Source organism: Temnothorax nylanderi, unplaced genomic scaffold (genome assembly GCF_030848795.1).
Source record: "Temnothorax nylanderi isolate EJ_2023f unplaced genomic scaffold, tnyl_v1.0 TNYL_tig0008_pilon, whole genome shotgun sequence".
In the NCBI taxonomy this organism is placed as follows: domain Eukaryota; kingdom Metazoa; phylum Arthropoda; class Insecta; order Hymenoptera; family Formicidae; genus Temnothorax; species Temnothorax nylanderi.
In genome coordinates this window covers 278,693-302,317 of record NW_027249070.1, presented here as the reverse complement: position 1 = coordinate 302,317, position 23,625 = coordinate 278,693, and the positions used below count along the sequence as shown (strand labels likewise).

The 23,625-nt window shown below is 33.6% G+C and overlaps 5 protein-coding genes across 7 annotated transcripts; 2 read left to right on the top strand and 3 right to left on the bottom strand.

Moving 5' to 3' along the window:
* Positions 1–1,098: 1,098 nt before the first annotated feature.
* Positions 1,099–9,447, bottom strand: LOC139783277 (apyrase). Of its 2 annotated transcripts, XM_071722433.1 has the most exons (13): positions 9,310–9,447; positions 6,211–8,673; positions 4,615–4,752; positions 4,001–4,226; positions 3,584–3,700; positions 3,430–3,510; positions 3,061–3,262; positions 2,772–2,877; positions 2,439–2,533; positions 2,133–2,287; positions 1,864–2,043; positions 1,532–1,626; positions 1,099–1,385 (listed from the first exon to the last, which is right to left on the bottom strand). In XM_071722433.1, the coding sequence occupies exons 3-13, from the start codon at positions 4,743–4,745 to the stop codon at positions 1,157–1,159; spliced, it is 1,617 nt and encodes a 538-aa protein (XP_071578534.1). In that variant the 5' UTR covers positions 4,746–4,752; positions 6,211–8,673; positions 9,310–9,447; the 3' UTR covers positions 1,099–1,156. The 2 variants fall into 2 exon arrangements, with proteins under 2 accessions (XP_071578534.1, XP_071578542.1); XM_071722441.1 differs by lacking the exons at positions 6,211–8,673; positions 9,310–9,447 and adding an exon at positions 5,097–5,522.
* On the top strand, positions 9,423–14,952 carry LOC139783260 (protein 5NUC). 2 transcript variants are annotated; one of them, XM_071722413.1, is made up of 10 exons: positions 9,423–9,561; positions 9,704–9,915; positions 11,279–11,607; positions 12,029–12,260; positions 12,524–13,123; positions 13,355–13,519; positions 13,623–13,727; positions 13,813–13,983; positions 14,105–14,294; positions 14,405–14,952. In XM_071722413.1, the coding sequence occupies exons 3-10, from the start codon at positions 11,471–11,473 to the stop codon at positions 14,590–14,592; spliced, it is 1,788 nt and encodes a 595-aa protein (XP_071578514.1). In that variant the 5' UTR covers positions 9,423–9,561; positions 9,704–9,915; positions 11,279–11,470; the 3' UTR covers positions 14,593–14,952. The 2 variants fall into 2 exon arrangements, with proteins under 2 accessions (XP_071578514.1, XP_071578521.1); XM_071722420.1 differs by lacking the exon at positions 9,704–9,915 and having other exon boundaries at positions 9,440–9,561.
* Positions 14,661–18,348, bottom strand: LOC139783235 (SET and MYND domain-containing protein 4). Its single transcript, XM_071722393.1, has 6 exons — positions 18,026–18,348; positions 16,378–17,531; positions 16,020–16,300; positions 15,700–15,858; positions 15,469–15,612; positions 14,661–15,376 (listed from the first exon to the last, which is right to left on the bottom strand). The coding sequence occupies exons 2-6, from the start codon at positions 17,453–17,455 to the stop codon at positions 15,113–15,115; spliced, it is 1,926 nt and encodes a 641-aa protein (XP_071578494.1). The 5' UTR covers positions 17,456–17,531; positions 18,026–18,348; the 3' UTR covers positions 14,661–15,112.
* Positions 18,349–19,894: 1,546 nt separating this feature from the next.
* Positions 19,895–21,775, top strand: Oscp1 (Organic solute carrier partner 1). Its single transcript, XM_071722451.1, has 4 exons — positions 19,895–20,137; positions 20,544–20,863; positions 20,949–21,226; positions 21,293–21,775. Exons 1-4 carry the CDS (start codon positions 19,897–19,899, stop codon positions 21,660–21,662), a joined length of 1,209 nt encoding a protein of 402 aa, XP_071578552.1. The 5' UTR covers positions 19,895–19,896; the 3' UTR covers positions 21,663–21,775.
* LOC139783310 (enoyl-[acyl-carrier-protein] reductase, mitochondrial) lies at positions 21,695–23,550 on the bottom strand. Its single transcript, XM_071722460.1, has 5 exons — positions 23,223–23,550; positions 22,892–23,128; positions 22,583–22,804; positions 22,273–22,503; positions 21,695–22,196 (listed from the first exon to the last, which is right to left on the bottom strand). Exons 1-5 carry the CDS (start codon positions 23,406–23,408, stop codon positions 21,966–21,968), a joined length of 1,107 nt encoding a protein of 368 aa, XP_071578561.1. The 5' UTR covers positions 23,409–23,550; the 3' UTR covers positions 21,695–21,965.
* Between the last annotated feature and the right edge of the window lie 75 nt (positions 23,551–23,625).

Sequence of the window (23,625 nt, the reverse complement as noted above, 5' to 3'; positions counted from 1 at the left end):
CGAGCATTATTACATTGCTCCGCGCGACGTAATGAATGTTAATTGCTCGAAAGCGTTGCGCTTGATCCTCGTCATTTAATGCTTAGTGCGCTGATACGACGCTCCGAATTTGAATTTGCACCTGTCTAAAAAGTGTCGCCCAATCCTGATATATCTTTGTCGAAATAAGCGTTAACGTTCTATCTCGTGTAAAAATTTTAATGAATTAACAATTACTTTATTATTGATAAATATTAAATATTGTAATATAAAGTGCATCATAATTATAACATAATGGTTATGATATTTTATAAAAAGAGAGGAATATACGTACATAACGTATGTCGTAAAAATTATGAGTTTTAGAGAAATATAAATATACCAAATAATATAGATATAGATACAATAATGGAACAGTACGGTGTTTACTTAAAAATTGCAGAGCATCTTTTCTCTCTTTCGTTGCTAAAAACGAGCGTTCCTTGCCGGTGTTCACAAAGCGGTTTGCGCATTCTGGTTGAGGGCAGGAACACGGACGAACAGCTGCTATTTCACCTGTTCGATACATTATTTAAATGCTTCATCTGCCTCGATCTCGAGATACCGCAAGATAAGCGACCGGCGTTTCCTGCTTTCTTACGGCTCTCACGCGAGATCTTCACAAATCTTTTTTAAAGTCTGTAAATCCATCTCACGGTTTTGATTTATTGAATTTTTCAATTATTATATAGGAATATCGAAGATATCGAGGAGATTGAGGGAATCGAGGAGATCGAGAATAATATCCAGGAAAAGTGCAAGAAAATAATACAATGGAACGCAACGAAACAATTGTTATTTAAAAACATCGCGTACGAACATGAATCATGCTTCTAAACCACAAAATGATACAACAAAGTAATACATATGTATATCCATGTAAATCAAACATGTTACATCATGTATCTGTATATTTGATTTTTATTAATTATTGTTTTGCCAGATATATTTATGCATTTTAGTAAATATATAATTATTTTTAATGCTTATACGTATATATAATATTTTCTTTTCAAGTTTAAAATTATTTCTCTAATTAATTAAGATTAAATAATTTTACTTTAAATGCAATTGTTCATGTAAGTTTTTCATGTATAATTTTATTATTATAAAAATTAATCTACATTAGAAAACGATTCTACTTTACAAAAGTGATTCGTCTTTCGGTTCCAATAAATATAGGACTCATCTTTGTTACGTATTTCATAAAGTGATCTATATCGAGCGTCCCAATTTTGTGATTACGACTCTTATCTTTAAAAATGTGATAGCCATCTCCGCCGTTTATTAAGAAACTTGGTACCACTATTCTATACCATTGATCGTGCACCAAATCTTCGAATACCGGATACTCGCAAGCCTGGCATCTGTAGATACGTTAAGAGAAATTAAAATTAATTTTCCAATTATTAATTTCAGAATTGGCATGGCATAGAACAATGATATTGAATGTATTTCGTACTTCAACTGTACGAGCAAAACAAATTAAAATTCTAATAATAAAAGATCTTACCTAATTTTAACATCGACCACAGTTCGTGTTTTATTAACTTTTTTGTAAGTAACTTTTAGTCCGGACCAGACTAGAATTTCTTTCATTTCTAGAATCTACAAAGAAAAGTAAAATTGATTTCATTGTTCCATTCATTATTTCTGTATTCTTGAAGAAAAGCCACTTGACATATTTACGTTTTGCATAATGCCATTTCATGATGCATGATTGTGTCATACAATTTATTTTAAGTTAGGACAAAGAATTTAAAATCTAGTATGTATCATTAAAGCTGTAAAACTTTCATTTCTCTTATAAAGCATCGGAAAATTATAGCAAGAAATTTAACCAACTTTTTTAATGGATTCTCCAGTTAGTTCAACAGTGTCCCAAGTGTTTTCAAAAGGGTGAACCATTATCAGATCACCGTAGGTAATCTCAGATTCCTCAATGGAAGTACGAATTCCTCCTGAATTCGAGCAGGCCACTGCGGCATACGTCCAGTGAGTTTTATTTTTGGCATCATCAACAACCTAAAATTAAGACAATTTCTAATTTAATTATTTTTATATTTCGATTAAAGATATTAGAATATTAACAAAGCAAAGAGTGTCTTTCGCACCGCATCCACCATGGCGTCAGTTATAAGATTTCCCATATTGCATTCTTTATAACGACAATTGCGGTCAAGTAAAACTCTCGTCTTGCCAATTTTTTTTAACGCCGTCCCATCCACTTCCTCTTTCCATGGCTTCAAAGCTTCCAAGATTTCCGGATCTAAATATATATTTTATATAAAGTTATTTTACGTATTGTTTTAAAGCTATTTTTAGTACTGTATTGCATTTATGTTTCTCATAAATGATAATGATCATAAAACTCATAAATGATAATACAAATTTAATTCTTAAAATGTCAAAAATTTTACCTTCTTCGACGGATTGGTCCAGAAGAAGTGGATTTCCGTCCCAATCGACGACCTCGCCTTGGTCGTCGAACCATACTGTTAGATTACCTAAATATCTTTTGAAAAACAAATAAAAAAAACTAAATGAAGTTTTATCGCACGTACACGTGTATATGATAATACGGATAATACGGACTCTAAACATAAATTCTTTCGAGGAATTTGAAGTAAATTTATCCGTTAAATCATTGCAATAAAAACAAATTAATCAGACCCGACCTCGTGACATCAGATAGCAATTGACCTTTCTTAACGATTCTCTTACTATATCATCATGCCAGCTGAATAGCGTACTTTGTAAAAGCAGCTGCCTGAACAATAAGGACCGTTCTATCTGTTTCATTTTGCGTCACGACCACGGGATATTCATCCGCTGGTGCATCGATAGAAGGCGGAGGTCCTGCAATATATATACATATATATAATAAAAAGAACCAACGCTATATTTAATTATGTTACATTAATAGAAATATATGTTATCCAATAATAAATTTAATAGCTTATATGCATTTATCCTTAATAAAAAAATTTCCTATAAATTTAATTCATATTTAAATCAATACAAAAGATTTTGCTTTCAGACCACTATAAAGAAATGTATGTGAGTGACCACCGACGATTACATCGATCAAGGGGCAATTCGCAGCCATAATCCTGTCCACATTTAATCCACAATGGCTTAGAACTATAATAATGTCTACTTCCTTTTCCTTCAGTCGCTTAGCTTCGTCATTGACCGTCTCTACCTCATCCAAAAACTTTAATTTCTCCGTATTCGAGAGTAACTGGAAAAATCAAATACTTTTATAAAGTCGTGTTTGCAATATCTTGTGAGAGAAAATAAGTGTGTTTTGTGAATGTATGAATTAGATCGATAAAAAAATCGTAATTTATAAAATTAAATGAAATATGCTTCTAACTGTTTATGAGACGAATGTAACGAATTACTCACGTTCGTAGTCGATAAAATGACACCAATGACACCGATCTTGGTACCATTTCTTTCAATAATTGTACTATTCTTATATAAACCCTATAGAATATGAATATTTAATATTAATTCAAACTCTTATAAATAAGTAAATAAATCAATAAATATTATGAACCTGTATAGTTGGCTCCTCGCTGTCATCGATATTTGTTACTACAACTGGTGCATTGACATTTTTAAGAAAGGGAACAACGCCTTCAATTTTATTGTCGAATTCATGGTTGCCGATCGTCTATAAAAATATTATAAGATATTATATCATAAATATGAAAAACTAAAATTTGTAAAGAAAAGCAAGTTACTCATTAAATTTAAAGAGTAATTACGGCAAATACGACTCAGACGCGCGCGCGCGCGCGGTACGTGGTGCGCAAATAAAAATTCCTAATATAACTTCAATTCATTAAATTTAATCCTACATACATTTTTAACATTTTAGATTTGATTTATATTTTTGTTAATTATTATTATTTTATATGTATATATAACAAAAATATCACGCGTAATTCATTGCACATATACGTATAATTACCATAGCATCGTGTGGCAACATATTCAAGAATAAGGCAGTGACGTTCCAACGATGGATATTATACCAGAGTGTCCCCTGAAAATGATCACCAGCATTCAGGAAAATCGCATTCGGTCGTTCCTTCACAAGCTGATTAACTGCAGTGTAGACTCTAGCAATACCTCCCACGCAGTCCTTTTCGTGACCTTCTTGGCAGGACCCAGAAGAGGAGCTCGTCTGTTCGAATCTGTTCCAACGTAATTTCTATTTTCCAAAAGTCACGCTTTGACGCTCCAACGAACAATGCGATCAAAAAAGGCATGCAAAAGTTAAACGAAGGGCAAGAAAAAGAGGCTAAGGCCACATCGGAAATATTATAATAACTTTATCCTTGACCTCGCAAATTCTCTCTGGGTCCAGAATTACAATCAATTTCGACATTGATTGAGCGCACGATGTTAAGATCTTTTAACGGTTGCTAAGAATTAATGTTTCTTAACACCGATTAGTAATTTTTTTACAAACCTTTGACAATAAATTTATATAAAAGTCTTTATTTAGTCCTTAATAAAAAGATATTCCAAGCTATACGGATTGGATGCGACAATTAGATAGAATTAAATACAGTTGCTCACCTGGCATGAAAGTCATTTAAATGAATTATCGATAACTCGAACAGGTCTGATCTACCGGGATAAAAGAGTCCTCGCCCGGTGAATCCCAAACAAACTTGGAATAACAATGAAACCAACAGTAGCGCGTACATGTCGCACCTGTCGAAAAAGATATTATTAAGTAATTTGTAAATAATTGCCTATTTTTTCTGTTTCATATGTAATTAAATGCAATGAGATTGAAACAAAGTACAGAACTGTGTATATCGTAATCTTTTATATCTACTTATAAAAAATATTTAAATCTGATAATTAAGAATGTCACACTAGGCTTGTTCGTTTTAGCTGAACTTCTTGCACAATTCATCTTTCCTCTTTTTCTTTTCACGTTGGAGAGAAAAAGAGAAAAGATGAGCCGTGCGAGAAGTTCAGCTAAAATGAACAAGCCTACTTTCAAAATGAGATGGACGCAACGAAAAAAAAAACACTATACTTATACTTACTAAAATGTCTTTCTTAGCGGCACGTTACGAATGTACGTTGAAATCTTTGTCAACACGGAAATGATAATTACACTTTTTTACAACGTGCCGTTCTACTGTTTGAAAGATGATTGCGAAGATAGATAATGCGGGGAATTATGCAACTTGCAAAAGTCGAAGACGGAATAGCCTTGAATTTAAGCGATCGCCATCGATACATTGATACATATTGATGAGCGACATAATGATCTTTAAATTAGCAAATAATTACCTTCGATAATTACTTTCAAATATTATTCTTTCAAATATTATTTCGATATTTTTATCTTTAAATGTGTAATTTTTATTTTAATTCAGTAAGTTAAGAAATATATCAAATTATACAATTTATTCGTTAAATTACAGCAAGCTACATGTAATTATTTTTACATGTATATTCGATAGCTTTAAAGTTAGTCTTTTAATTTTTATCTCCCCCCCCCCCCCCAACACATTTCTATATATATAATAATATTAATGTCTATTCAACTAACTTTTTTATTAAATTCCGCTGTAATTTTATATGTATACGTGTGTGTGTGATCCCTATTTGATATATCTATTCCAATTTACTCAAGTTTCTTCTTATGGTGCCTCATCATGAAACGATTTCGCGAGAAAAAGAAGTTCGCGAAGCGAGTCTTATCAGATATCAAAATGCTTTTAAGTCGCTCGCTCGTACAGTTTGAGCGACCATTAATATGCGATATAAAAACGCAATCAACTTCTTGCTTTTCCATTCCCACTAATTATAACGCGAACAGGTATATAAAACAGGTATTACGGGTTCGTAAGTCGACAAAGATGAAATAATTGTACTGCGTGAAAAATGCAAAGTCAACTATAATGCAAACATTGAGAATAAAACGTCAATTAATAAAACGCAAATAGTCTGACATAATTAACAATCGCGATATACATACATAATCGCTTTAATCGCTTACCAAATAATTTTTTTATCAAGGATAGTTATCTTTAGGTAAATGAGCATACAATTTACAGCAGATAACTAAAAGTTACGAAACGACGGATAACGATACGTAAGTACACGTGGCCGAATTATAACGCACTTTGTTTACTAATGAGTGTAAAATACCTTATTGTCTCCTAGTAAACCAGTAACTCGCGTGTCGAATATTCGTTAAGAACTGTGTTGCTCGTGTTCACCACAATGTCTTCGCTTCTTCCGACTGTTGATTATCACAAATCCCCTACCTCACGAGTGATTATAAAATACATATCAGGGAATCTCGGCAGCTCGTGTTGTGATATCCAAAACACATTTTCGAATCTCGATATATCCAGATAATGAGATATTTGATTTCCTTTGTGAGTATACTTTTATATAACGAAATCATTTCGTGCTAATTACATGCGATATCTTAGATTTAAATTTAAAATTTTCTTAAAAATAACATATAAAATTATATAATCTATACGTTTCACGCAATCATAAAAATATATATAGATTAATCTTCATAATATGTTTAAATATATTTTTTTATTTACATCTTTTGTTTCAAAATAAATACGTAAATTGCAAAATTGCAAAAATATACTGTACTCGTTTTTTAACATTTTTTTTATTGATTCAAGTAAGATGTTATTTACATATGCATATTTTTAACTAGTTGACACATTGCAACATCTTACAGAAATAAGTGTTGCGTAAAATGCTTATCGTTATCGTCAGTTCTTTCAAGTACTATATGCATATGATGTCGATTTTTAGATATATTCTGTCTTTTGTTCAGCACGCGTTACGATAGCACATGCTCGTGATTATCACGTGCGTAATTCTATATGTTATTAGTTCAAATTATGACAATCAAACTGTAATTTTAGTATATTAAACTGTAACTTTAATGCATTGACTTTCAACAAAAATAATGTAATTGTTAAGAAAATAAAGTCTAAATTAAATAGAGGAAAGAAATTAATTATTTAAATATAAGCATACATATGTTTCAAGAACATCCACTCCGGATAATTAACTTTCTTGGAACCTCTAATAAAATTCTTTAATATCGATAAATAATTTAATTTTTTTGTAAATACTTAAGATGGAGTTTTATATAACGTTGATTATGATTTCTAATGACTAAAAAGAATTCAGAAGATATAGAATATAAATTGAAAGAATTACTAATTTAAAAAAAGTTTCTATTATCATTATTTTGCATAAAGAGATGCATATAATTAAAATATATCTAACACTTGCATTCGAACTGGTATGAATAATTAAAACAGAATATCTAACAATTCTATTCGATAAACTGGTATAGAAAACCAATACGTCTTGTCATTAATCTACTTATGTATACAAATTTATGCTCCATTGGAAAATGCACTGGCAATGATATAAAAGTTTCCGCAAGGTTAAATTTCATAAAAAAAAGAAAAAGAAAAAATACAAAGCATTAATTAGCTCGAATTAGTACGCGGCTTTGTTATCCTGTATCGATATTGATAACGATATTGATAACATTATATGGTAGCATATCGTGACGAAGATATCATGTCTATCTCTCTGCATTCTCACGTGATACGTTCTGACTTAAACAAAATTAGAATCACTCGTATTACGCAAACGTGATCATAACGCGTGACGAAAACAGTTTGAGGTCTGCCAGTAAATAATTTGCTTCGCGTCATGTCAATTTATGATGCGCGCGATTATTTATTTCTGACAAACAGAACACGTAACCGGTAATATAGACGAATGGGAGAACGAATGGCGAGCGTAACAGATGAGAAAAGACACGATGCCAAGGAGACTCTTGAATAATTTAGCCAGCATTCTGGTTCTCTGTCAGAAAGATAGTTCCGTTCTACATATTTTGGCCGCGATAGCGTTTTAATAAACGGCATATAATTGATACCAATCGTGCGATCGAAAAAAGCGTATATGTAGATTTCACCATTCTAAGATTCTCGAGGATACAATAGTAAACTTTTGTGGACCTAAGCGAGAGGTCTATTTTATTCAGAAAGAGATTCTCAAACCCATTATACTCATTATCAATAATGTAATATTAACTCTGTAACTCTGATAGAGATACGAGAGAATCGACAATTTAAATCTAAAAAGGTTAAGCCTAAAAATAATTTAATAACCCAATCGAATATGCATCAATTTAAATGTCATATTTACATAAACACACATACTATTTAAAATAAAATTAACTGTTGCTCATTCGTGTTACATAAGCTGCCCGGAAATTTATAAAGATTAAAATGGGTACTTAAAGGAAGTTCAAGCAGATAATAATCGCAGATAAAAATAAAACTCACATTTGGGAATTTACTATCTCATTAAAAAGCATTATTTAATCGCGTAAAATTTATCAACCACTCAAGTTTACAAATTGATTCGCACTTCTTATCGTTAATCAAAGCGAAAATCTTAAATTAAATCAACAATCAAGTGATAAAAAGATGATAAAAAGTTTAATAAGATAAGTAGATGATAATAGGAGGGAAAATGTTTTAAGATATGCAAGATATTTTACACAAAATATACTTATTACGTTGGTTTCTTGTCGGTATCTGCATTAATCTGCAACATTTCATAAAAATTTCTGTCACAAACAAATGATAAACGTATTTCTAGATTTCAATCTTAAAGCAATAATTAGCTCATTCATAAATGTACTGACGTCACTATTAATATTGAGGATACAAGTTGTTTAAATTAAAGTTTAAACAACACAATTACGATAAGATATCAATCAACAAATTAACATTTCGCACAAATAAATTATATAATTTTCGAATACTCCTAAATGTTTTATTTTTTCTGCACTTGGCTTGCTTTTTCAGAAATCTATTAGTAGTTACCGTTTTAGGTCAAATAAACAAGAAAGAAATCGTTGCTCTTGCGCGATAAAACGGTCGTAAATAATTTACGCGCGACGAAACATCGATAAATCTTTGACACTACTAAGGATACTAAATAGATAAAAGCATCGATTTACCGTTTATTGAAAATAACGCTTTCATCGTACTAATTGTAAGATTGTTTTTTTTTTGGCTCAAATATTTTTCTCAGTTTATATTACTTTTACATAGAGATTACTTTGTGTGCAACATTAATAAAATAAAAATCTTAATAACATACGAAAGCAATAAATTAAAATTTTTTAAATAATGATTCTCTAATGATATCTGCAAAAGCATAAGCTTTCAATCTTACCTTCAGTCTGGAAGACTGAAAACCTTTTAAAAAAGCTAAATAAGTCCACAATAAATGCTGCAAAGTTTAAACAGGAATTCCAGCAGAGATCGGGAAGGGGCCCGCACGACGACGTGGATTGTGGATATTCAGTCGACGCTGGTCGCTCGAGAAAATCGGCTCGCGTCTCTCATCGCTCAGAAGAGACCGCCGCGATAATGTGAAAGAGTGATAAATACCCGTATATATTCTCAGCTCTTCCGCTATACAACGGTATTTAACAGCGCCTTTCATATCATTAAAGTGGCAGTTGTGGCACTATCGTGATAACTCGACTACGTTGTTCCTTCTTCATCCTTTGTGTCGATTATTGTTCTACAAAATTTAAAGAGATTCTAATCAATTATTTTGATAGATCGATACTGATGCAATCGTTTCGGAAAACTCGATTTTACGTTACACCGCTTTCTCTAAAGTTGCGCTACGTTGCACGTGGTACACGTGTACAGAATATTACTTAGTGCACAGTAGTGCACTGCATGTCATCGTTCACGATCAACATACGGTGTTGTTCAACCTCTCGCCGATCATCATTTATAATAAATCGTATTAAGGATATTCTACAAGGTATTCTAAAATGTTTCTAAAATAAATGATCATATATTTCGGGAGCGTACTCTACTTACATTGTGTTAATCAAATGATATTATATCTTTTATATCTATTTTGCGTAATTTATTAGTGTAATCTTATCGATTAGAACGTTCTGAAGAAGACCAAGTAGGTCGAAACGTAAATGTTATATATACACATGTTTATTAAATTTTAATTTTAAACTAACACCTAAAATTTCTTTGCTCGAATTTTGGCCGTTTAACCTTCCTTAGCAAATAATATTATATAAACATATGTTCGCAAATGCTTCAGTACCGAGTTACAATCTTTCAGGTATTCATAGTTCGACCTTATATTTTAAATACGTTTGGATACGATCAGATTATTACGAGTACCGTTCGTAACTTTGCATTTAAAAAAAATAATCGAAATGGTTTTCTGTAGATATTTTCCTGAACATCTTTTGCCCGAACAAAGCCACTATGCTCTGTTATTCCTATTTATCATTTATACATATATAAAACATTTATTATTTGTATATAAAACATCTGTGCCATTTTAGAATAATGACATGTCGTAATGTTAAAATTAACCATCGATGTTCAAAAACAAATTAGAATTATATTTACTGCTTAAGATCTCAGTTCGAACATCTTTTCGGTACTGAAGCACTTTCGGACGATACACAATATATTCTTTAATCTGTGAAATAAGTAGATAAACTTTTACAGCTTCTTATTTTATAAGCATCCTATATTATAGACAAAAAAATATTGTCATATATACAATGTAATATATACAATAATATCTCATAATTATTATATTAATATATTCGTTAATGCAGATAAATTATGCCTGTTATACTTTTTCGTCTCTTAAAAATGGAAGGTTTGTGATTTCGCAGATAATTAATATTAATACTTTTTTATATCTCATAAAAAAATATATCGTAAAAGTCAAAGAAAAAAATTCCATTTCGTCCAATTTCGTCATCTCTTTCCGTAAATTAGTCGGGCACGACGCCAACTATTAAATCGAATTCATTATTGTCCCAACGGTCTTACAATTAGACTTTTACGACAACTTTACGAGCCGTTGCAATTCTTGGCAGGTCCCAATGTGTTTTGCAATAGATCGTAATATAGTCAATGAACTTAGATTCTCGTATTTTATAAATGCAACACGCAAAAAGTGAAAATAAAACTTTAGATTTTTAGTATAACTTCCCTGTTCACAAACGCAATTATCAAAAGAATAAAAGCAAAAGAATCCCATTATTGTAAAATAAATTTTATCCCATAAAGAGTAAATCGAATTGTAACATGAAATATATGTATATGGAAAATACACTTTAAAACATTTTGTGTTTCTCCAGATGCCATACAGATTGGGAAACGCAACGTGATAATTCAATCGTGAAAAAAATCGAAACAATGCAATAGTGCGAGTGGCTGAAACGAGAACGTACTATCGACATGTTAAATACAAAAAAGAGATAAGAACGACAAAGAAGAAATTGCCTAACTGAAAAGCCTAACCGAATCGTAACGTGTGGAATCAATACAAGATGTCAATCATTTGGCTTGTAAATTGCTGCATTACCGTGTTACTGATAATCGCAAACGAGAGCTTCGCAAATCCCACGTTACGAAAGGATGAAGAATTCACTGTTCGAATCGTTCACACGAATGACATGCACGCGAGGTGATCTTATTTTTCATTGTTGAAATGAAAAGAAGTTAAAAATATTTCTTATTTTCATTGTAAAACAAAACAATTGTACAAATTTGATTGGGGTTTTCTCTACAAAACAAGAAAGTTAATTGTTCTTTGTAAATATATATAATTGCATTATTTAAATTATGTTTGCTCTTTGTACAGTTCGTATATTACAGTTTAATTCAATATATTCACGCTAACGATAATTATCGCCATCGAGCTAATCAGAAATGTTAAGACAGTTAATTACCTTCCACACCCATGTGTCAATTAGGCATTGCATTGCACGCGTGGTGCTATTTGTCGAGACAATTTCCTTGTTTCTCTGACGTTATAATTTATGTGATTAAATCATCTAGTTCTGGGATATCACCTTGAGAGTTTCGTTATGTAATATAATTTTTAGATTCGAAGAGACGTCGCAATTATCGACAACGTGTACACCAGCGGACTCCAAAGCTGGGAAATGTTACGGAGGTTTCGCCAGAATCGCCACTTTAGTCCGTCAAGCGAAATCGGAGTCGCCTTCGACGATCTTCCTAAATGCTGGCGACACTTATCAAGGAACTGCATGGTACAACGTGTATAAGTGGAAGGCGGTTACTTGGTTCATGAACCTTTTGGCGCCAGACGCTATAGTAAATATTATCTTCTATTATATTTCTAAGCAAGACACCGAAACTAGAAAAATATTTAAATAACTAAAAATTTTTTGCTAATTATAAGTTATTAAATTTTAAATAGAGTTTCTGCATTAAATATTTGCTTTAAATATTGCAATTTATTTTATGAAATAATTATAAATAAATATAAATAATTTGTCAAGAAAATCACAGCAATATATTTAAATAAAATAAGAGCTAGAGCTCCATTCGTCATTGCATTAAATGAATTCTGACAGAGTTTGGGCAACCACGAGTTCGATGACGGTGTCGAAGGTTTGATACCTTTTATACAAAATGCCTCATATCCCATCTTGACGACAAATCTGGATCTTAGCGAGCAGCCGGACCTGGCCGCCACGAATCTAAAGAATAGCACGATTCTCGAAGTGAGCGGCAAAAAGATCGGTGTGATCGGTTATCTGACGCCGGAAACGAAAATCTTGTCGACTACCGAAAAAGTAATTTTCAAAGATGAGGTGGAGTCTATCAGGGAAGAAGTTAAGAAGTTAAAGGAGAAGGGTGTCGACATTCTCATCGCTCTGGGTCACTCGGGCTTCGAGGTCGATAAGAAGATAGCACGGGAGGTCGAGGACATCGATCTGGTGATCGGGGGTCATACGAACACCTTTCTCTATCGCGGTCTACCGCCGGACGTTGAGGTACCAGAGGGGTTTTATCCTACGGAAGTAGCGCAGAAGAGCGGCAGAAAAGTTTATGTCGTACAGGCATACGCATATACTAAATACCTGGGTAATTTCTCCGTGAGTTTCGATATTAGAGGAGAGGTAACGCATATAGAAGGAAACCCGATTCTTGTGGACGCCAACGTGGAGGAGGTAAATTTGCGAAAAAGTGCCAAAGAGTTACTTGCGAATGACAAAAATATATAATCCACGTTATACATATCACTTAGAAGAGAACAGAAACTGCATAACATTTATGTACATACATAAGTATGTACATATATATGTAGAAATAGGCGAAAACACTTAATACATATTTTCCAAAATATATGAGAGCTCAAGGTATTTATTTATTATAATATTCATTATCGCTTCTTACCGCAGGCGGAAGATGTTCTAAAAATGATAAACGAGAAAAGAGGACCTATCGACGAATTACAACAACAAGTTATCGGAAAAACGCGAGTGCTCCTGGACGGAGATAGCAAGAACTGTAGACGACGAGAATGCAACATGGGCAACTTGATCTGCGATGCTTTACTCGATTATGTAAGACATCTTCAATCGATGTAATGAACACTTTCTCGTTATCGAAATATGTTGCGAAATAATCTTGAGAAAGATGATTGATGTGCTTTTCTTTTGCTCGTAGTACGCCGGGGAATATCTGAATAAGGATGGATGGACGGACGCTGCCATCGCGGTGCAGAATAGCGGCAGCATCAGGTCGTCCATCACCAGAGCCAGAGACGACCAGGTTTAATTAATATGCGCTCTACAATTTTAATTCTTGTTAATTTGCACTGGCAAACCTTATATAATATTAGTAAAATTGTTTACAGGTCACTCGAGGAGACATTCTAAGTGTTTTGCCCTTCGGAAACGTCATCGTCAAAGCTTCCATGACAGGACAACAGCTTCTCTCGATGCTGGAGTGGAGCGTTCATAATATCGACAACTTAACTTCTACCGGGAATTTATTCGGCGCTTATCTACAATATTCGGGATTGCAGGCAATTTGTTTAAAGCTAAATCTATCTAGCCCAAAAGAAAATTAAGTCCAATCTTTTAAACATTGATGGTTTTCACGGTTTGCGCATTATTTCCTTAGAGATAAATTTGCATAATTTACAGGTGGTCTATGACGTGAGTCAACCACCGAACTCAAGGGTAGTTTCGGTTCAAGTTCAATGCGCAGCTTGCCGAGTACCGGCATACAGTCAACTCCAGAAGAATGTTACCTACAATGTCCTCGTGAATAATTTCCTCGCAAAAGGCGGGGATGGTTTTCACATGCTGGAAGCTCTTAAAACAACTCCCCTCAGTATGTTTATATTATTATTACAACATCCATTCCACACGGTATCTTTAAGCTTTCACTTTCTTTCATCATTCATTGAATATTTTTTCAATATAATCGTTGAATTTTAACAGGTGTCACTACATCAGAGGTATTAGAACAGTATTTTAAAAAACATAGTCCGGTGCACCCAGGCGTGGAATGGCGAATCTTGTACAAAGATAGCGAAAACAATGAAAATTTTAGTAATCTTGGGACAACGCATCAATCCGTTGGAATGACAATTCTGCTATCAATCATTACTTGGTTGGCATTGACATAATGAGAACACTATCTACTTAAAGACTTAAAATACTTAAATAATTCTAAATAATAAGCGAATTACGCATATTGAATTCTTTGATAGCTGTATATTTTACCATTTTACACTACCTCAATATTATCTACAATTTACACAGTTTTTATATCCTTCTTCATTAGCGCGCGCGTAACAGTGAGTAAAAACATATAAAAAAAAAAAAGATATATAGGACAACAGGAAAAATTGCTGATACGAATTTGACACACAGTATTGTCCACCATAATTTTAATCTTTTAAAAATATTAAACATATCAAAAAGTTACACTTAATAAATATAACATTATGTATGTAAACCTTTTTAATATATCTTTTTAAAAAATATTTTTTGTGAAAAAAATTCTTATGTACGTCATATGTAAAAAGTATTGATTTTTTCTCTTAAGAGAAGTTTTTGTAATATGTGCTTCTTAATGCTATTAATCGTACACGAATAGGGATGGTAACAATAACGTTGTTTCATCAGTCGAAAAATATAGCCCCTTTACTTCCTATGTGTCCGTACTTGTGGTATTTCGTATATATTCCCGTACAAGTCATATACCCGTTTTAAAGTCTCGATAACGTTACTCATTTCCTCGCAAGGCATCGGCGCGCAATCGTGCAGTACTCGTACCATTTTCAGTAAGTCTTCAATTATGTAAGACTTATCATGCACCTCGCCCTTTGTCGCTAAATCAACATATATATTAAATTTCCTTAATGCCTTTTTTATTTTAACCTTATCCTCTGGTTTCTTCACTAAAGTCTGTACCCAAAACAAAACAAATCAAATATTATATTATCATTAAAACGTACAATTGTTTGATCGTTATTAATTGAATTTATTTTTTACTATACATTGCATGACTGTAATTCGTGATATAAAGGCCAATCTTCCTGGCAAGGTACGCAATCACAGGTGAAATAATACTGTTTGAGCAGCTTCTGTTGTCTCGTTGTTCTTGACGTAATAGCATAGTGTTTGCCATAATTGTCTAATAACTGTAATAAGATAATATATATTGCGAATAATAACTTGATTTTATATACAATATAGTTTACATACAATAAAAATTAATAGTTTAATACCTGCTCGCCCTTTCGAATGGGATACATGACATATATCACTATGTGCTTAGGTCTCGAGTGCCTTAATATATTTGGATCGCAGCTATGATTAAATAAGCTAAAAAATGGCATAGCGGCTATGCCGCGTTCTACACACTCTAAACCTTGCGTTTCACCAAACTGCAAATATAAAATTTAATTGACAAATTGATAAAATAAAATTGTAAAAGAAACGAATAATAAAAGATCATTGACACATCTGAAAAAGATGTAAAAATAAATTGAATTGCACATATAAAAATATCGATAAAATATACTAGCATACACAGCCGATATCATACCGTGTGCATATTGCTGGGGATTATTTGTTGATGTCTTAAAATAAGACCGCCAAAAAATGTAACGTCGTTGTTTTTCGCCAATGCGCTTAAATCCTCTGGAAATTTAGCACCAAATATCACAGTGCGCGTCGCTAAAAAGTATAAAATAAAGCAAGTATCGAAAGACCTCTTGAAGAGATCAGAGACGGATCTTTTGTCAGTATTCGTTACAAGACTATACACGCTAATGTATCTGTCGCTATGTAATTTCCCATCTGGAGAAAAACCTTTCGTCCGTGGATCTGAAAAACAATGGTATATTGTATATTGTAGATTACTCTATTATTTAAGACAAAACAAAAGTATAAATATTAAATACCATCATGTTCGTCAACTTCTTTTAGCATTGTCCTCAATTCCGTAATACCACCAGCTTCTCTTAGAGCGAGCACGGCAAGCCTTATACTAAACAAATCAAGATTATAGCAGGTATATTCGATCAAAGCAGGGAAGACAGTACATTCTATATCATGACATTTCTTCCATTCGATAATTCTGCATTCTTCCGAACAATACATCGCGTAAGTGCAATAGTTACAAGGTACGTTCGCCCAACATACTCTTAAACAATTTGAGCAATGCGTCTGCATATTTTCTTGCATTAATATTAATGAGTAAGGTTTTTCTACAGCAATCACTTCCCCTGGATCAATATCACGAGTAGCAACAATGTGTCTGCCGTAGCGATTATTATATTTTATGGCTACTGCATCTGACGCACAAGGAACTCCATTATTGTGAGATTGAGTAGTAGGGAGAGGAGGAGGTTCCGATATCTTTGCGTCTGTATTCATAGTACGTAGCTCTGTCTGTACAGTCTTATCGCGTAAATTGTCAAGCTTTGCTTTTAATTTTTCTCGACTTGTATCATTAGAAGACATCTTATCTAGCCAATACTGCGCCTCTTTAAGTATACCTTCTACAGAATAATTTCTCAAAATTATTAAGCATTCTGTCTTACGCAAATAAAGCTTTGCTTTTAAATTATCAGGATAACTTAGGGCTAGGGCTCTGTCGATGTCCTGAATGCATTCCAAATACAAGCCTAATTGAAACAACACTGCTGATCTATTGGCATAACCAAGAGCAAGTTGCTCAGACGGATAAGGCGCAAAGGCTATACTCTTTGTATATAATTTCAGCGCATCGATGCACGTCGTATTATTGAAGATACCTTTGACAAAAACTTTATTGCCTTGTTCCCGCAATTTTTCCGATTCTTTGGCATTTTTTGGCATACCAGTTGTAGTAGGAACTATATCATATTCTTGCATTAGATTCAGAGTAAATACTACACGTTCCTGATCAGTCTTTAGTTTCTTATATCGATCCGTCAGCTCGAGATGCTTGCCTGCTACAATCAATCTGGCATTTAACGTATTCTGTATCTTATCCATTTCGTTTTCTTGGAAATATTTCACTGACACTATATTATTCTAATATTTTTATGTATGCATGCACGTAGGACAGGATCTAGAAAAAGAGACCATCCATTTTCTGACAATCTGATAATCAACATTGTAAAACAGTATTAAGTATAATATATATTCAATTTTATTATTACTGTTTCCAAAATATTTGGATCAAAGATAATTTGATATCGAATGCGATATTTGCATCATAGACATTTACATTCTTTATTAAACGTACTTCTAAGGTATCCACACAATATTATCTATTATATTACATGTATGTATTATAGTATATACACACTATCTCGAAATGAAATTTGCAACATTTTCTTTGTTTTATTACAGTTCATCGGTATTCAATATTCATAAACAAAAGTATAGTCTATGATCAACAGAATAGCTAGACGCTAGGCGGCTAGACGATAAATGATTCAACTTGTTGAATGTGAAATGTGACTCCGAAAACAATTTCGTTCCTACAACGATCTTTATTTTACGATCGTAGTCCGATCCACGAGTTTATCCACGTTTATCGAAGAGAATAGGGAAACTTACCCGGCTGAATTGCCGATAGAACGAAAAAAAACCACTTCTTTCTCTGTATGCTCTGTATCCCGAACTGCTGCCATGTAGATCCGGATTTCGGCTAGGATCCTAGGATATTCTGGCCTCCTGGGATATTCTTGGAGTTCTTGGACTGCTTGGACACATTCTTGGACGCCAGCCAAAATTTAGTTACAAACAGAGAGAAGCCTGAGAGAGGCCATCCCTGATCCCGGGCCCCGGCCTTTTTCATGAGACTGTCGACTGTCGATTGTCGATTGTCGAAACTGTCGAAACTGTCGAAACTGTCGAAAGCCCCCTGTACACTACCGCCACTCGCCAGTATATCCATTTTCGTAATTGGTACTACGTAGCCACGTTCATTTTCCGATATCTATCGATAAAACATCATAGCACGGACACGCACCAAAATAATGTTTTATCGGCATTGTCGAAAAGAGAAAAAGTGAGAGAGGGAGAGAGGGCTATTAGATATTTATATATATAAAATATAAATATATTAATATATAAAATAAGTTAATATTTATCGCGATACATGTAAGATATAAATATTCTCGATTGTAATTGGTTGAGGAGTTTAATATTTATATCTTATTACATGTATCGATAAATATTAACTTATTTTATATATACCGGTATTTATATATTGTATGTTAAATATCTAATAGCCTTCTCTCCCTCTCTCTCACTTTTTCTTTTTTTTCACTTTCACACTTCCCAGACAGCACAATGTCCAAAATCGGGATATAAGACGTCTTTTAGTCATTTTTTCGTAAGACATCTAAAAAAAAGTCTAAAAGATATCTTTTAGACGTCTTATGTTCGCTTTTGTACATACGTGCTGTCTGGGTTATTTCAAATAAAAGATATGTATCTTCTATCAATTTAAAAAACCGAATACGAGACAATAGGCCTTTATGGAAAATTTTTATAATATTTGGGGAACAAACAATAGAGAAATGTTTCATAGAGAATTTTTAAGTATCTCGACGACGACGGTTTATCGTCTTTTATGGTATGCGCGATCACCGCGCTGCAAGAACGGATCGCGACGAAATTTTTACAAACGATACAATTTAATGTTAATTTTCTACAAAGTTAGATTAGGAGCACATACAAATAAATTTGAAACATTTCAACAACTGCTTTTGAACGAAAAACGGAATTGTATTCGCATACACACGTTTGAGCTTGTTAATTCGCACGGTCACCCCCCTGTTATATACATACATATATACCTTTTCCTTGATACTAGTACCAGATTAAATAAAATTATAAATTGTGCATTATCAGATAAAACCGCGCAATTTACAGATGTAGCACCAAAATGATGTTTTATGTCGGCAGTGTCGGAAAATAAACGTGACTACGTAGTACGTCGAAAATGCAGGATATACTGGCGCTAACAGGGGCTTTCGACGATCCCATGAAAAAGACCGGGATGGCCTCTCTCAGGCTTCTTTCTGGTAAGAAACAATGACATAGTAATTATTTTAAGTAACTAGCGATAATTTGGTGACATTTAAATGCCTATATAACGCGGAAATTTTGATTTAAGTAAAAGGTAATGTATAATTAACATAACAGATGTAATATAATATAAATTGTATTAATTTGTTATGAAATAATTGCGAAGTGTTGTAATAGCAAAATAATAGCAAGATAAAATTTCTTTTAGATTAAACAGTGATTTTTTTGTTTCATTGCATGGCATCAAGTACATTCCTCAAGTTTCAGGAATCTTAATATTTTTAATATCTCTACTAACACACAAAAAGGAACGTATCCTCCGCGTATCTTCACGTAAATTTCTTCGCGCAGTCTCGGTACCGTCGGTACCGATCGCAATAATCAGGAGCGTTATGTACACTTACGTCGTCAAGACGACGTATCGACTCCCTCGCTGTAGTAAGACTTACATACGTGTACATACTTGTTCGATACATGTATCGCTGACAATAATCGTCGAACGAAAGATTGCGTCTGCAAATATGGCTTTACATTCGACACCCATCCTATATTTGAATATGGGCGGCGAAATGTTGTATGTTTTGCGACAGAGGCTGAAGGCGCAAAAAATCGACGTCGACAAGACAATACAAGGTGAGAGTACGTACACTCGAAATTTCGAGTACCTCGAAAATATTTTATAAATATTTTGCTAATATTTTTCTACAAATATAATATAATTTATAATTCCACTGATGATCTTTTATAACGATTTTATAGCACAATTATAGTATTATATTCTGACAATTTTTAAATATCTCAAACACAAGTTCTATCGGATTCAATCCGATTGTCAGTTATTATATTAATTACGATAAAATATTGTATATCATATTATTTGCTGGAAAGACCTTTAAGATTGATGAAAATTGATTAATTTTTTTATACTCTCAAAGTAAGATGTATAGCAGCACTAAAAAAAATAAAAGAATTTTTTTTAGATATTTGAAAGCGCGTTAATAATGTGGCAAGACTAGTTAATACAATAGTTTAATTACAGTATTGGACGACGTAACAGCAGCTTTGCTCAATCCTAAGATACTGTCGCCGATTTTCGAAGAATCGCCGATGATCGGGGTACCACAATTACGCGCTACTTTGGAGAGCGTCGCTCTTTCATCCATCATGAAGCTGGACAAGAGCAGTATGGACAAACTGTTCGATCTGATGATCATGATGGTGAAATATCAATTGAAGGCAGCTACTGGGCCACGAGAAGTCATTCTTATCATTCTGAATCACATAGACGCGATGCGCGACATGGTCAGCGATGTAAGTGCGCAAAAGTGTGTCAGCATGGTGCATCAGATGATCGTTAACGTGAGTACAACTCATTGTCAGTTTAATCTATTTAGCAATATTTAATTCAACCAAGGAGGATTTTTGTCCACTTTCCAAAATGCAGTTTTATGGCTGCCTGACCTTTGACGATGTCTGGAATGCACGGCAGAGTTGCCTGAAGGAATTAGAGCCGTACAATGTGCGAGTCTCGATTCTTCTGCGACGCGGTCTGCAAAACGATGACGCCAGCTTCAATGTAACACCTCAGAAATACGATGAGAAATACGGAGATCATAGAAATACTCTAGCCACCATGAGGATTAAAGACGTGAGCCCTGAAACGTGCTGTGGAGGATCCTTCGATACCTTTGGTGACAGAAAAACATTATTGGGCAAAAATATGTAAGACAAAAAATACGCAATGCCGAGATCACAGTATGGAAAATAATTACTTATTTTGTTATATAGATATTTGCCAACATATGGCATAACGGAAAGTGCAAGGCGAGACAGCCAACAGTTATTAAGAGATTGCGGTGCAAAAGCAGAATTAGGTATGCTGGCCGTTCAACTGGGGACTGAGGAAACCAATTACGAGAGACCGTTCACGCTTAATTTACTATCAAACATGGACGAGGAGAATGTGAATAATGCGAATAGGGAAATTGATACTGAGGGAAATAACGCTAAACGAAGCAACGCGGACAACGAAAAGCCGAAATTGAACGAGGACTATAAAGCCAAACTTGATACTGTATATGCGGATTTTTTCGAGGACGAGCACGAAGGTTTGAAACGCAGCATGGATTTGCTCGATCTTCTCGACGAGATCGAATAATTTAGGATTTTAACCGATAAAACATAACGCGATGCAATTATTTTTCTTATATTTCCTTGCCTATTTATACACCAATATTTCTATTAGAAATAAATACGTTCCCATATGAAAAACGCTATTCTCCTATTTTACAAAACATATTTCAGTTTGCTTCAGTCTTATCCGAAGCATAAGAAAAACAGTACGTATATATTGCAAAATCCTAAGATGGTAACTTTACAGGCTGTTACACAAATGCACTGACTGGAATTACGAAAAAGTAGAAAATAGATTCTCTGCACGCAAAAATATATAAAAACTGTTTTAAGATTTCGTTAAATCTAAAATATACTTGACGCCCGTCCGGCCGTTGAAACTGAGCGCCTTAGCAATAGCTTCTTGATATTCGCAGAAAGGCACCAGTTTATATGGCGGCGGTTGCAATTTCTTATCCCTAAAGAAACCTGCTAAATTTTTAAACATATCCACTCTCTCCTGAGATTCCATATTTGTTTTCGTCCAAGCTGTCATCCAAAATCCTTTTAACGATATATCCTGGAAATATATTGCACAAATTAGATTTGACAAATATTTTTTGCAATTTTCAATTATAAATATAATTCGGAATTACCTTAAAAATAAGTGCGGATATTGGTACAGTTAGTGGTTCTCTGGACATGCCGCCGTAAGTCACCATTGTACCACCATGAGCAAGATGTCTCATTACTTCGTGCGCATTCTGCCCACCGATGCAGTTAAGAGCTAATTTCGGTGCAAGTAATTTCTTATTTTTGAACAATTGTGTATTTCGGACCTCCTCTTCGGTTAGTACTTCATCCGCTCCTAAGGTTGCCAATTGATTCTAAATAATTCATAATATTACATATACATATTATAATATTTATAATATGATAAAAATAATAAAACAATTAATATTATACCTTTAATTCCTGTATGTTTGGCCTATCTCTAATAACACTGACAGACTTATAACTCCATATTTTGCATAACTGAATGACCAGCTGACCAACCGCGGAATTGCCACCATTTTGTATCACAGTGTCTCCAGGCTTCAACGGAACAAAATCCTTCAACATTCTATAAGCTGTACATGGATTCACGTTCATCATACTGGCTATGACTAGATCAACATCGTTCGGTATCTATAAAACGAGACCAAGGGATAACAAGTGCAACAAATGCATTATTCCAAGATGATGTAATAATAATAATAATATACATATATGTACTTTCATAACATCCTTAAAATTGTAATTGGCTTGCGTTCTCCAGATTCCAAAATTAGGACCATTTGGCACCACCCTGTCTCCAACATGCAAATCTTGAACATTAGAGCCAACCGCAACTATTTCTCCAACTCCTTCATTTCCCGGTACCGCTGGTAGAGGAGGCCTGCTAGGATACTTTCCTTGTATCGTATTTATATCGGCTGGATTCACCGGGGATAGTAACCATTTTACAGTTACCTGCATTATAAAGATTGATTTAATTAATTATACTATTGTAGAACTAAAAATTCATGGATGAAAGCAGATGAACTTTAATTGCAATAACAATTACTTGATCGCCCGCTGGTTGTTCTATCGTTTGCGTCGTTACTTGAAGAACCTCAACAGGTTCGCCGTATTCTTTGTACAATAGAGATTTTACGCGGTCGGTATTAATTGCAGCACTCATTTGCCGAATATTTGTCAAATTACTTTTAACTGATCGTGAGATCGACAAAGTTAATTTGCTTGCAAACATAGTAAACCTATATCGAGCCACGACTTTTGACGTTCGTTGACATTCGTTGAGACAATTTTGGAGCAAAATTTGCCGTATAGGTTATATCTTGAATTGAAGCAATTGGTGATTGTCCTCTCGATACTCGATAGCAGAAAGATAAAAATATATCTTATTTCATGAGTTTTGGAACGCACATATTATAAAATAACAGCATATTATTCTAAATTATAAAACA